Source organism: Nyctereutes procyonoides, unplaced genomic scaffold (assembly GCF_905146905.1).
Source record: "Nyctereutes procyonoides isolate TBG_1078 unplaced genomic scaffold, NYPRO_anot_genome, whole genome shotgun sequence".
Lineage (NCBI taxonomy): Eukaryota > Metazoa > Chordata > Mammalia > Carnivora > Canidae > Nyctereutes > Nyctereutes procyonoides.
The window spans coordinates 1,777,159-1,791,213 of NW_026575122.1; the positions used below are offsets into that span (position 1 = coordinate 1,777,159).

The 14,055-nt window shown below is 38.2% G+C and overlaps 1 protein-coding gene across 3 annotated transcripts in view; it reads left to right on the top strand.

Annotated features, from left to right (window-relative positions):
* Positions 1-14,055, top strand: part of SPOCK3 (SPARC (osteonectin), cwcv and kazal like domains proteoglycan 3) — a 409,070-nt gene that overhangs the window by 362,620 nt on the left and 32,395 nt on the right. For all 3 annotated transcript variants that reach the window (XM_055336503.1, XM_055336504.1, XM_055336505.1), the window contains one exon: positions 12,117-12,236. In XM_055336503.1, coding sequence (XP_055192478.1) covers positions 12,117-12,236 — 120 coding nt within the window. The remainder of the gene's footprint in view (positions 1-12,116; positions 12,237-14,055) is intronic.

Sequence of the window (14,055 nt, forward strand, 5' to 3'; positions counted from 1 at the left end):
ACGCCATGATAATGTGCCATCAGCTCAGTGAGCGTCTACTGTTACAGCCTGACTTGTGTCCCTCACAGTTCATGGATGTAGAAGTCCTAATTCCCAGTACCTCAGAATATGACTATCTTTGGAGAGAGAATCTTTAAAGAGGTGATTAAGGCAAAATAAGGTCATATTGGTGGGCCCTGATCCTATGTGACCAGTGTCCTTATACAAAGAGAAGAATGAGGACACATTTGACGCAGATTGTGGGATGACCATGGAGGACATGGTGAGAAGGCAGCCATCTGCAAGCCAAGGACATCTCTCCTTAGGAGGAACCAAAGCTGGCAACACCTTGGTTGGGACTTCCAAAATGTGAGAAATCTTCCAAAATGTGAGGAAATCAATGTATGTTGTTTAAGCCACCCGGTCTATAGTATTTTATCATGGCGGCCCTGGAAACCCAATACACTGCTAAGCATTTTCTTTAGGTCACGTGGCCCAGCGGGGTCCTCAAACCCAACAGGAGGTCACGATGTGGTGTTGTACCCAGCCCCCACCAGTGAAAATAATCCTAAAGCCCCCTCATTGTGCAGAAACTGCTGGCGAAACCCATCATCCCTTCAGTTTTATAGAGTATTCCATGGTCTGTGGTTTCCACATGAATATGGGGTGGTTACCAAAATGAGTCCATTTTTTTTTTCTATGATTAACTCTTCAGTTAATCTGCATTTAATAAAAGAAGAGAAATAATCCTTTACATATTGAGATGAGTTGGATAAATAGCTCATTGTTCCTCCCAGGAATACAAATTAATAACTCTGGGCATGAGACCCTCATAGCCTTTTTGGCTATATTATTACTAAATGTGAAAGATAAGTTTAAGCTTTAGTGTAATGTTCCGTTAATAGAAAATACCCGCTAAAACCCAGAAAATATCAGCAGGTATTTGAAGTCTCCAACACAATTGATTCAAATGCTTTAGCTTAAAAAGTGTTGACACAGCTTGATATTTGTTCTCCTCCTCGTCTAACGGGAATGGATTTATCTGTGCTGTGTACGACATTAAATATTCCAGCAGAGTTTGTCATCTCTGAGACGTCTGCCTAGAATGCTACTGTGTCTCCTGATCCCGTCCCTTGTTGCCCCTGCTAGTCAGAGAGCCCTGTTTAAGACCCTAAATGTCACTGCGTGTCAGCAGGCAGTGCATGATGGGGCACTCCTGCACTCCTGCCCAGGTGCCTGCTTGGAGACTCATCCATTCAACACGGGCCCTCTGAGGTCTCAGCAGAAGGACTCGCGGAATAAAACACCTCAATCCTTCGGCTGCTCCTCAAAAAGAAAATTATGTATGAATCAGAAAGTTTCACATGCACTTGTGAACATCAATATTCTTTAATGGCCATAGACACCGTAGCTCACGTTTCAATAAAACTGTGATTTTATAACAATGCTGATGCCTCGTGGCTTCCCTTCCGTGATTCATCACTTCCACATTTTAGCAGGACTTGAATGCACCCCACACACGGGCCCAAATAAGGCTCCGTAAGGAACTAGTGTCTATGGTGTGTATGGGCTGTGCCCCTGGGTGTGCCTAGATCTGTGGCAGAGGAGCCAAAGGGCAAATCCCCGGCTTGGAGCTTCTGTGGGGGGCGGGGGGGGTGACATGAGCACCCTGGTCTAATGGGATCTCCCCCAGATCCTAACAGGTCTCTAATAGGATCTCCAGGCAATGCCTGAAGGAATGTCCAACTGAGCTATTTAAGTCGGACCCTGCTTTGGAATGAGACTTATCTACAGTTCCTTCTGTAATTAGGCCATCATGTGCGTGTGTGCACGTGTGTGCACGTGTGTGCACGTGTGTGCATGTGTGTGCGCGTGTGTGTGTGCATACATCTCCACTTACACATATGTTCTGCTTTAAATTTCAGTTCCTCTTTGTTTCAGGCGAAGCTTCTACTTTTCCTCTGGTGAGGCATCTCCTTTTTTTCTTTTTTTTTCAAAATGTCAGGGACAGGCTGATCTTTGCCTGCGTCCGCGCTGCTCCCGTCCCTCCTGTCTGTCTCTGACATCTGTCGCCTCTGCTTGGGAATTTCCTCCTACAGTCTTGAATTATTGATTCTTGAAGAAAACATCCGAAGGCACCCAAATACCCAGCATCGTTTACCTATTAGGCGATGTTCTCTGTTCCTCTAACCTGCACTTTCTCTAATTTAGATGTTCTTTGTGTTTCTTCTATATTTTGTCACCCTCGAGGCCCGGAGGCCTGTCCTTCCACATTCTCACCAGACTCCATGCTCAGAACCTTATTCACAATCGAACAGAATGAAGAAACTGCCATTTCCTTTGAAACTTGAGCATATTCCTGGGGGGTGTTCGAGGGTCTCGCTTTGTCTCACTGTGTGGGGTCAGTTCTTCTGCAGACCACACGTTAGATTCATTTTGAGTCAGATTGTCCTAGAATAGTGCGTGACTCAAGCTTGTTTCGTTCTGGAGAAATTTTGCAGCCTTGGTTAAGTCTGTGTAAATCACCACGTATCTGCTCCACCTAATTTCTCAAAGAATGAAATATAAAAAATAAAATAAAAAGTAAAACAGTGCACATTTTTAATATGTTTAAAATGGTTTGTGAGGTCAAAACTTTCTATCTTACAGAAATCAGTTTCTAACCAGTTTCTCTTCTCTCCCGTGTCTTTGTTCATATTCTACAACTCAATAACTTCGTTTCTAAGAGTTTTCAAACAGACAGCAATAACTGTTGAATAAAAGCTTATCCTAGTTCTTTTTATATACACACAAGTTGCAATGTTGCATTTCTTATATATGATATTTGTGGGAATTTTTATTTTTTCATTTTTTTAAAATTTTTATTTATTTATGATAGTCACAGAGAGAGAGAGAGAGACAGAGGCAGAGACACAGACAGAGGGAGAAGCAGGCTCCATGCACCGGGAGCCCGACGTGGGATTCGATCCCGGGTCTCCAGGATCGCACCCGGGGCCAAAGGCAGGCGCCAAACCGCTGTGCCACCCAGGGATCCCTATTTGTGGGAATTTTTAATGTTATATAGCCTTATAATGGAATTTTTGCCTCTACCATATATTTTACTGTCAGAGGCTTTAATAACCTGAGAAAACTATCATTTTATAATGCAAAACAAAGGAGTAGGAATAAAAACTATTTCTCTGACATGGTCCAAGCTGTGCAAAACTTACATAGCAGATAAGCAAAGTACATATTGAATATTGGCCACGTATTGGTAATAGTGTTAAATACATGGCTTTGTGTTTATTCTTATTAACATATGGCATAAAATCTATATGTCTGCAGAATTGGCATCTCTTAGGTTGGTAATCGGAAAATGATTTTAAGATCTCAAAAAAGATGTTTAATACTTCTGAAAAATAACTTTTAAAAAAACAAAAAATAGAAGTGTGTTTCATCATCATTTAATGAGAACTGGAGTTTAAATGCTCTAACAAATACAAAGTTCACGAATGGCTTTTCAAATACGGCATGAAGCAGTCATTATGGGTGATTAGAGCCTAGAAACACATGCTGGAGATTCTTAAAAACATATAAGCTAAAAGTCTCGCACACACAAAAAAGCTGAAAACTTTTTCAGGATTACACAATTTAATTCTATCTACATATTTGAAGGCATCTTTGTCTGAATTCCGAGTGAAAAAGAAAAGATCAAATAAAGCAAATATACAGAGTTTTGTAATAAAGCCATTCAAAAATGTGGAAATCTGTGCCATTTATTCATCAAATATTTTTTAATCACGTCTTTATGTGCTGGCACAGTTAGATATAAAAAATAAGGATAATTCAAGAATAGATTATCTCTACCGAAATACGTTTTTTTTTTTTTTTTTTAAAGGGGATTTTATTTGTTTGAGAGAGAGAACACAAGCAGGGGAGGGGTGAGGGCAGAGGGAGAAGCGGGCTCCCCGCTGAGCAGGAGCCCCAGTCAGGACCCGGGGCTCATGACCTGAGAAGAAGGCAGGTGCTTCACTGAGCCACCCAGGGGCCCCCATCCACCCCTAGTACTTAAAAGTGGAGTTCAGTAAAAAAAGAACTCCCGCGCTCCTTTTGAAGCTGAAGTGAACAGGATGCTCTTCAGAGCCTTTCCTCTTACATTCTTTTTTTCATGCCTGTGGAAGGAGAGGCCAGGATTGATGTTGAGAGGCGAGTTGGTTGGACTTTCCCTTGTGTAACAGACTTGGACTTTTAAAGAAAAACCCACATGGAGGCAACCTGAAGCCCTTTCCCCACAGAATAGTTGTTTTCTGCGGGTTGTCATTGGACCGAATCCACATACCAACCCGGTCCCGTCAGGGGGATGCTCAGAATCTGTAGGAAGGGCTGAGGGCAAATGTCTTTATTCACCAGCAGTGAGATGGCGGCGATGTTTCATTCTTCACTTCATTGCAAATCAGGAAAACTTCTTCTTAACCAAAAGCACCTGGTTGGGGTGGGGAGGGGGTGGCGGGTGGGCAGAGACACCAAATATGTTTGAGTAGTTTATGTCATTATTTTTTTGACATTGAGCAAGAATGATGATTTGAGAAAGATTCTTTAAAACCTGATGAGTCCAGCCTAATAGGGACGCAGTAGTCGGTTGGCTTAAACCTACTCCTGAAACAAGACCTTTAACATTCTCGTAAGTTAGGACACGACTACAGAGTGGGCTTTCCTGCCCCCGTCTGAACATCTCCGAGCCCCTCTCCGCCTGCGAGGCTGTAGTTAGATCTGAGCTTCTTACTACATAATGTTGCTTTGATGAAAAACTCACAGTGACAGACATCAGTGTTCTTCCTTTGATAAATTATGGTCTTATTTAATTACATAAGTATGCTACAGGCTAAGCATACCAAGAGCATTCAGCATTTTATTTTATTTTTTATTTTTTATATTTTATTTTCGATTATTATTTATTTTTATTTATTTATTTATTTACTGGTAAAAGGCAGAGTGTGGACCTAGTAAAATGTAAGAGCACATGAAAGTGAGACTTGGGAAAATATTATTGTCCCTCAAATACAAAATGAAAAAAAAAATCAAAACTAGAATGCTTAGTAGTTATAAACATGTCAACCTCATTAATTTTTAATTTTTATAATTATAAAATTAATTAAGAGGTACCTGGGTGGTTCAGTCGGCTAAATATTTTCAGCTCAGGTCATGACCTCGAGGTCCTGGGATCCAGCACCTACCCCGCGTTCCCCGCCCCCGGCCCCGCTCCCCACATGTAGGGCCCCTCCTTAGCCAGGACTCTCCTTCTGCTCTCTCTCCCTCCCTCTGCTCCTCCCCCCACCATTTGTGCTTTCGTTCTCTCAAATAAATAAAATGTTTAAAAAATTAAAACTAATTAAATCTCAGAAAGCGTGTGGTTTTTGATTTGGCAAGAATTCTCTCTCGCTTTGCCCAATGCTTTCGGATACATCGTTGCCAATTTCAAATTAAACGAGTTAATGTTGGCAAAAGAAAATTAACTTGCACAATCACAAGAAACATTTTCAAAGACTTGATACCTAAAATAGTACTTTTAATATACGCTACTGATTAGGGCCTCTACAAGTGAAATGTCTTGGACCTGGGCCTGGTATCTTTCCATCAATTCTCACCCTTCTTGATTTCCTCTGAGTGATGTCAGACACCTGGAATGACGGATACCCAGGATCCTTGTGTAGACCTGTCTGACCCTGGTATCTTTTATTGTGCATTGGTAAGGAAGAGATGCTAGTTGAACATAATAGACGTTGTTCTGAATGAGGAGTCCCAGCTTTGCCCCCAAATACTATGATTTGAAATGAGGTAAGAAATTCTCTAAGCCAGTGAATGTTATAAAGGAAACTAATACCTCAATGTTTGACTTAATGAGTACGATCAATAACCGTTAACTGTCCACCCTCAGCTCTTCTGCCTAGAAAATGCAAGTGGTGTTGCCCAGCAGCTTCCACGAAGGAGAGAAACAGTGCAGGCCATGGGGGGACCCCCAAAGCTGGCGTTCTAGGGTTACAGAGGTAACACGTAGGGGAGGGATCACAATGCAAGTCAACAATCGGCCTCCTGCCCCGCTCGCTTGTCATCCCACCCCTGGGCCATGGAGCTAATCGTTTTTAGGCATTGCTGGGTTTTCCCCATCTGGTGATTAGCCAAGTTGTGAAATAGCTATTTATCAACTTCAGACATTACCTTTAGATTCTCTGCTTTGATAAATGAGAATGAATTTCACTTCCCTCCCACTTTCCAAAATAATTACAGGGCTCCTCTTAGTTTTCCACTGATTACAATTTAAAAAGCAAAAACATTAGTAAAAAAAAAAAAAATCAAAAACAAAAACGTCTAACCATCTGTTTCCAATTCCATAGGTACCTTTTACCTCCTCATTTTGTAAAAGGAGGACATGAGCATGGACATATTTCCCCCTAAGTGTCCTCAGGTTCGCCTCTGGTTTCTGGTCCCGGTCACTGGCCTGTTCGTTGCCAAAGTTGGTAGCACTTAAGTGATAGTCCATGACCGCGGTTAGGGCTTCTGTAGATGCTTCAATTAGGTGAGTCAATTTGTATATTAAGAGTTTCTACAGTGTCGTGACAATGTGACTATTGTTCACTGGAAGTGATGATTTATGCTAGAATTATTCTAGCTGTAAAAAAATACATATTTTTCTTTCTCAACGGAGAATATCACCAGCATCACTCTTAAATGTGTTCTCCTGGATCACATCCCAACTGCCTTACCGTGACTCTGACTTCTGCAAGCCGTCCCAAGGGGGCTGTCTTGTCGAATCCCTCTCTCCCTCTAGCAGTCCACCAGCCTCGTCCCATCCTCACGTGCGCAACACGAGGAGTTGCACTAGTGTGCGAAGTTTTTCTCGAATCCAGTGCCTCTTTTGTGAATCTCACGTCTTTTGCTTCATTTCCTTATGTTTTGTTGCAGCCCATTCTCATGGTGGCATGGAATGCAAAAATCTGAGTTCTTACACACCTGAAAAGGCTTTTATTACGTCCTGTTTTCTTCACACCAATAGATAGGAGAACTCGATTAAAATCCATTGTGCTTGGAATTTTGAAGGCTTGCTTCGGGTTCCTCTGTAATCCATTATACTAATGATTTTTGGGATACGGATTCTTTGCCTTTGATAATAACCTTTTGTGTGCTTTTTGTGTGATTATTTTTGTTTTCTTCCCGAAGGCTCTTATAATCTTGTTATTACATTTCATATGCTAAATAATTTTAAAAGATGTCTCAGTCTGTGTATGTGTGTATGTTTAATTCATTCAGTTAGGAGCTCAGTGATCCCCCTTTCTCCAAAAACCTCTCTTGTTATAGGAATGATTTTCTATATTGTAAGATGATTTTATCAATTTCAAATTCTTCTTCCTCTCTTAATAATTTCTGTAAGTTGAATATTGAGCTAATCCTCCATGTCTCCTACTCTTTCTTTTATGTTTTTCCTCTATCATCTCCCTCTATTGCTTTTATTTTACATCCTAGAAATGTTTTTTTTTTTGGGGGGGGGTTTACCTCCACCCATTCTGTTATGTATTTTAACTTACCCAATATGTGATTGTGTGCCTTTGTGTACACAAGTATAAATACATGTATAACTTTTCCAAGGCCTCTTTCCTTTTCATGCATTTGCTTTATATAATAACATGCTCTAATTAATAAATTGACAATAATTATTAATAATTAATAATTTGACACAATTCAAGAACCTTGCATTGAAACTTACCTTTCTTCAAATTTAGTTTAAAGCCATATTTATTACATTATTGTTATTTATTCCTGAGTACAAATACAATGAGATCAATGAGCATCAATCAAATTAGTTCCCTATTGGCTATAAAATTTAGAACAGTCATTTAACTTCTATGTCCCAGTTTCCAAAGCTATAAAAAAGCCATAATAATCCTTAACCTAATCTTCCAGACTTGATATTAAAATCAAATGTAAAGCCTCATTAGAGGCATTTCATGCTGTATAAATGCAAGATATTATCTCTAGAAAAAGAATCCATGTAGTAGAACTGTTGGGAAATATGAAGACATTAGTTGACTTCTTCTGGAAGAGAACAGTAGTAAATCACTGATGACTTCTAGACACTTCAAGGGTGAGACCTGACTGGTCATGTTCCAACTGGAACATGTCTGCAACAAAGGTTTGGTAACCAGTGAAGTAGAAATGTCATCCTGTAAGTAAAGCTATGTTTCTATGTTGTTTGAGCGAGGCATTTCCTCCCTTGTGTCTATGACAAGGACAGTTTCACGACTTATAAAAAATAATGACACCATTGTAGCCGCCCTAAAAACATCAGAAGAAGCAGAAAAGGCAAGTGTCATTGAGTAGCCTCCATTTGGGGCTCTCGTTAACTACTCCAGAACGTGTGGTGGCATATATTGTAGCTTATTTTTCAGTAAGATCCTGTGATGTTTTTATTTGGCTTTAAAATTTGGACTTGAGGTACACAAGTCCTTTAAAGTCAAGAGATGTATTTATGTAGGTTTTGTGTTATTGTCTTCTAAGAATGTGTTCTGCTAACACCGTGTATCTTCGCAGTGATGATCATCTCACTGTAATCATAACTTACTGAAATGGAAATTTGTAAGCTTTAAGTGAAATACTGCTTATTTGGTCTAGGTTGGAGCATACTAGTTTCTTGTCCTTGCTGTTATTATTATTGATTTGCTATAAGGATTAAAACTGTGGATTCTGAATTCCATGTTTTAAATTCATCATGTGACTCTGCCCCTTACCTGTCTGACCTCAGGCAGATTCATTCTACAGCTCTCAATGCCTCAATTTCCTAAACTTATGTGGACACAATACTAGTGGGACGTCTGGGGGGTTCAGTGGTTGAGCATCTGCCTTCAGCTCAGGGTGTGACCCCAGGGTCCCAGGATCGAGTCCCGCGTCGGGCTCCCTACATGGAGCCTGCGTCTCCCTCTGCCTGTGTCTCTGCCTCTCTCTCTGTGTCTCTCATGAATAAGTAAATAAAATCTTAAAAAAAAATACTAGTATAATCTTCATAAAGTTTCTATGATTAAACATGTTAATGTACATAATTTAACAGTAAGTATGCAGCGCTAGCTGTTATTACCATTGTTATTATAATTATTAATGCAGGATTCTTAATTCCTAAAACATTTAATTACAATAAATACATAACCTTATATTGAAACTTAAACTAAGGTGTATTGTGTGTATGACACACAATAGATACATATAATGTCTCACTTTTGGGCAAATTTTTAAAAAATCTGTACTAACATGCTAATGCTCTAATGAATGCTGTATTTACAACTGCAAGACAAGAAAATAGGTGCCTATCTGTTCAACAGACTTCATCATTCTTCAACAGATATTATATTGGATGAAAGTTTGCTTTTTGATGAGTGTGGTTTGGGGAAAAAAACATAAGATGGGTAAAGAAAATAAAGAACTAAAATTAATTTTAAATGCTCATTTGCTTAAAGTAGTTAATGCACTAATATGCTTTAAGTCTTAGATAAATACATGCTTTAACTCTTAAAAGTATAAATGTACTTATTCATGTCTCTGGGCAATTTATACCTCCCCCATTCTCATTACAGAGGTGACAATGTTCCCGAATCTCTCATGTGTATTTTCAGACATATTTTAAGCATATATAAACAAATGCATTTTTCCTTCCTTTTCACACAAATGCAAGCATACAAAACACACTCTTACCTTCTCATCCTTTTTTTTCACCAAAAGCTGTATTGTGTGTTGATGTCTATATCAGCACATAGTAAGCTTGTAAACTCCATTTATGAGCTTCATTCATTTATACAGCTTCACTGGATGGATATATCTAACCAATCTCACCAGGCCACAGCTCATGGACAGTTTTGTTAACAACTGTAACTTCTTGTTATAAACATGCTGAATAAATGGTATTGTACAATTTAAATCACTTAGTATGTATGTAGTATGCTGGGTGATAATTCCAAGGAAAGGAATTGGTAGGTCAAGGGATAATGCATGGTAATTGATTTTTAAAAGAAATTTTAATTTTAAATTTATTTTCGAATATTAATACAGGTATGTAGCACACAACTCAAAAGGAAAAAAATGAATGGTAAAATTAAGACTCTCTCATACCATTTTCCTATGTTCATCCAGTTGGTCGGACTGGAGATAATCAGGCTTACCCGCTTTATGTCTAAATATCCTTCCAGAGACAGGTAATGTGTACATGTGTATGGAGAAGAATCCCTCTTTTTCAGGCGGGTGTTGTTTTCTGTAGCATAACAGTTTATGACATCAGAAGACTCTTGCCTACATGTTTGTTTAAACAGAGATACCGGGCTGGAGGGTAACCGTTCACCCAGGAGTGCACATCATGTGGCCTTACCATTCAGTCTCAGCCGTCATAGTCCTTATCAGGAAAAGTGATGCTTCCTGGGACTCTCACTATAGGGCACCGTTTTCCCGAATAAAGAAGGGATAGTGATGAATTCTGTACGTCCTCACCAAAGATTTTCAAACCTACTGCCATCTGCCTCTATGCTTGGCACGCAACGTGTATTCTGGGATTCCTCCTCACCATCATTCGAAACATTACTTTCACTTCTCTCTTAAATCTTTTATTTCCTGTGTCTCGGCCACCCTCTTTCTTAGTTCTGTGTCTAGGGTGTCACATCCCCTAGTAGCTTCCTAAAGAAACGTTAAGGAGGTGGTTATTTTTTTAAGTCTTGTACATTGGCACATCTCTTTAGCTAATTCTCTCAGCTGATTTTTCTGGATATAGACTTCCAAAGCAGTTTTTCAGCTGTCTTTCTGATTGCCAATGTTGCTAATGAAAAATGCAGACACTCTGATTCTTCATTCTTTGTTTATGAGATTTTTGTCACTCTCCTCTCATGGCAACTTGTGGGATCTTCTTCTTTGCCTCTACTGTCCTAAAATATCAGAATGCATTACTGGTGTGGCTCACCCATCCTACTGGGTACTTGGAAGGTCCTGTTAATCTGGAATTTGATTCTCTTTAATTCTAGTAAATGGTTTTAAATTATATTGCATCATATAATATTCCATTTGTTAAATTATGTTATACATGTTTATTATGTATAATACATACAGTGATGTAATGTATGTAATTTATACTAAATGTGATGTGGCATTTATGAATCAGCATGTAAGTTATTCTTTTTTAGCAAAATGAACAAGAGTACTATTAAAGAGTGCTTGCAGTCAGTTCAGGAAATCACATATATGCTACTTGTAGAAGAGTTGCACCCACAGTAGTGATGTCCTCTAAACAATGTAAATAAGTATTTCTTATATTTTCAAAATATTTTGGCAACAAAGGACTAAATTTGACACACCATATTTTATCATTCATCTCTCACACACATACATACAGATACATATCTATGATATTCTACTACTCTTTATTGTAGACACTATTCTAGAGAATATAATTATTGGTAGTGGTATATTATTGGTTAAATAAATGAATTAGTTCATTTATTGTTAACTGCATTCATTTATTTTTAAATGAATTAATTCAAGTTCCAAATGTCAAAGTCCACTAACACCTTATTCTTAAAACAGAAATTTATATCATTTTCTTTAATATTTTACAACCATTTCTGATGTTAAATAAGATAGCTTTTCCTTTTCTATGCACAAAAAATATATAGGGTTATATACAACCTGGATTTAATATACTAATGCAGATTTATAAAATCATAACATATAATAGCTCTGGCCTATAATAAATGTGTAAGTATTCATTTTGGATTTTCAGCCCATTATTTCCCCAGATCATCTACCTTCTTACCATAACAAAAGTGTTCAGTGTACAAATATTAAGACTGAATTTATGTGATATTAGCAATACGAACGTTCCATCAAGTGCCATATCCCACTGAGGAGTAGAAGTAGACCTCCACTAATAATCTCCCTTTATTGGACAAAATGTCATCATTATATTACATCTCATTATATTTGAAACATATATTTAATTTTCATTTTAAAAAAGGTGAAACGTAATTGTACTACATTTCATTACTGTTGCTTTTCAGTTATTGAAATAATTTGAGAACTAGCATTGGCATTATGCTAAATTATCATTCAAGATTTGTGTTGTTTCTCTTTGTTTTCAGCATGCAGTGACCTGGAGTTCAGGGAAGTGGCAAACAGATTGCGGGACTGGTTCAAGGCCCTTCATGAAAGTGGAAGCCAAAACAAGAAGACAAAAGCATTACTGAGGCCTGAGAGAAGCAGTAAGATTTCTAAATATGACATGTGCCATTGCCTTTGACATGGAACTTTATTTCCAATGAATCACTTAGATCAAAACACATATTTCAAAATTTATTCTTTGCTTAGGTGCTGAACAAAAATCAGAACATTGCTATTACTTCCAAGCACACTCATAGTATTTTGCAAGGAAATAAAACATTTGTGACAACTCTGATTGGTTAAAAAAAAAAAAAAAAAAGACATATCCCCTCAGAGACGACATTAACTTCCAGTTGAAGTGAAAGAGTAGGAATATTTTTCAGTTTTGATAGCAGTGGTAAAGAATGAAACAACACTAGAGATAAAGGTAAGATTGTTCGAGTGCTTGAGAGTTTTACAGACACAATTAGTCACCCCCTCCCCTCACCCAGGCTACCCTTTCCGTGATGACTCTGCAGGCATTTCTACTTTGACCCAACAAAGCCAGTAGACAAGAGTGCTTTCAACAACACAGTGCAAATCAAATTCATTTTAAAAAGAAGAAAATAAGCTATATGAAGATTACATGAATATTTTATCATCTGTATAATTTCCTCAGAGTGTTTTCTAACTCCTTAGAAGTAGGAAATGGCAATTGAAGTAAAGCACTTGCTATGAAAATTGTATGAACTTTAATTCTATATTTTCCATTTATAAAAACATATTATTACACATTTAATACATGTAAAAGAAAGATATTGAAATATGAGCTTAATCTGAGGAGGCTTCAAAGATTGAAGTATTTGATTGAAGTATTGAAGTATTTGCTCTGAAATATAAGAAGAGGTGGTGGGGCAATAATTAGAAGCAGCATCTTGTAGTTGACCAAGTCCCAAGCATGTGCCCTTCTTTGCTCATTGTGACATGACCCATTCACTCTACTCTGCAATCCTCAAATAGCACTTTTTTTTTCTTAAGATTTTATTTATTTATTCCTGAGAGACTCACAGAGAGAGGCAGAGACACAGGCAGAGGGAGAAGCAGGCTCCATGCAGGGAGCCCAATGCGGGACTCGATCCCAGGACCCCAGGGGTCATGCCCTGAGCCAAAGGCAGATGCCCAACCACTGAGCCACCCAGGTGTCCCCTCGATAGCACTTTCTAACAAGATCACCTCATAGATGGTCATGGTTATCCATTCTTTATGGTCCCCAAATACCTCTTTTTTTTGTTTGTTTGTCTTCTCATCAAGGGATTTTCTACAATCTCAACCTTTTGTATTTATGAATCTGATATAGGTTCTTAACTAATTTAATAATTCTTTTTAACTAAACTCAGCTATCACTGATAGACATAATAATCTACGAACATGTGATGACGATGTATATATGTTTCTTCTCATGAACTTCAGAAAGAGATTATAGTATTCCCCTACCCTGTAGGAGTATTTCTCAGGTGTGTCTTTGGAATTATTGATTACATTTTTGCCAGATGTTAATTTTTTGGATGCCTTGAGTATAGCTAAAATGACTAACCTTACTTAATAGGAACAACAGAGCTTGTTTGTCCCTGTATTATTCATAAAGCAAACACATCTGGGGTGAGAAGTAAAGGTAAAAGTTTGTTCCAGACCCTTACATATTGATCTTTAAAAATCCATGTCTACAACTATCCTACCAATTCCCAGACTTGAATATTTGTATTTCTTGATCTCAAATTTCTCTTTTAAACTTAAGACTAGTAATCTCTCCCATATTTGGAGATGGATAAAAGGAGAGCTCCTAGAACACTCAGCACAGTGCCTGGCTAATTGTACACATCCATAAATACCATTTCCCTTTCCGGCTTCTTATTTCAAGAAATGAGGCACTCTTAATATAGC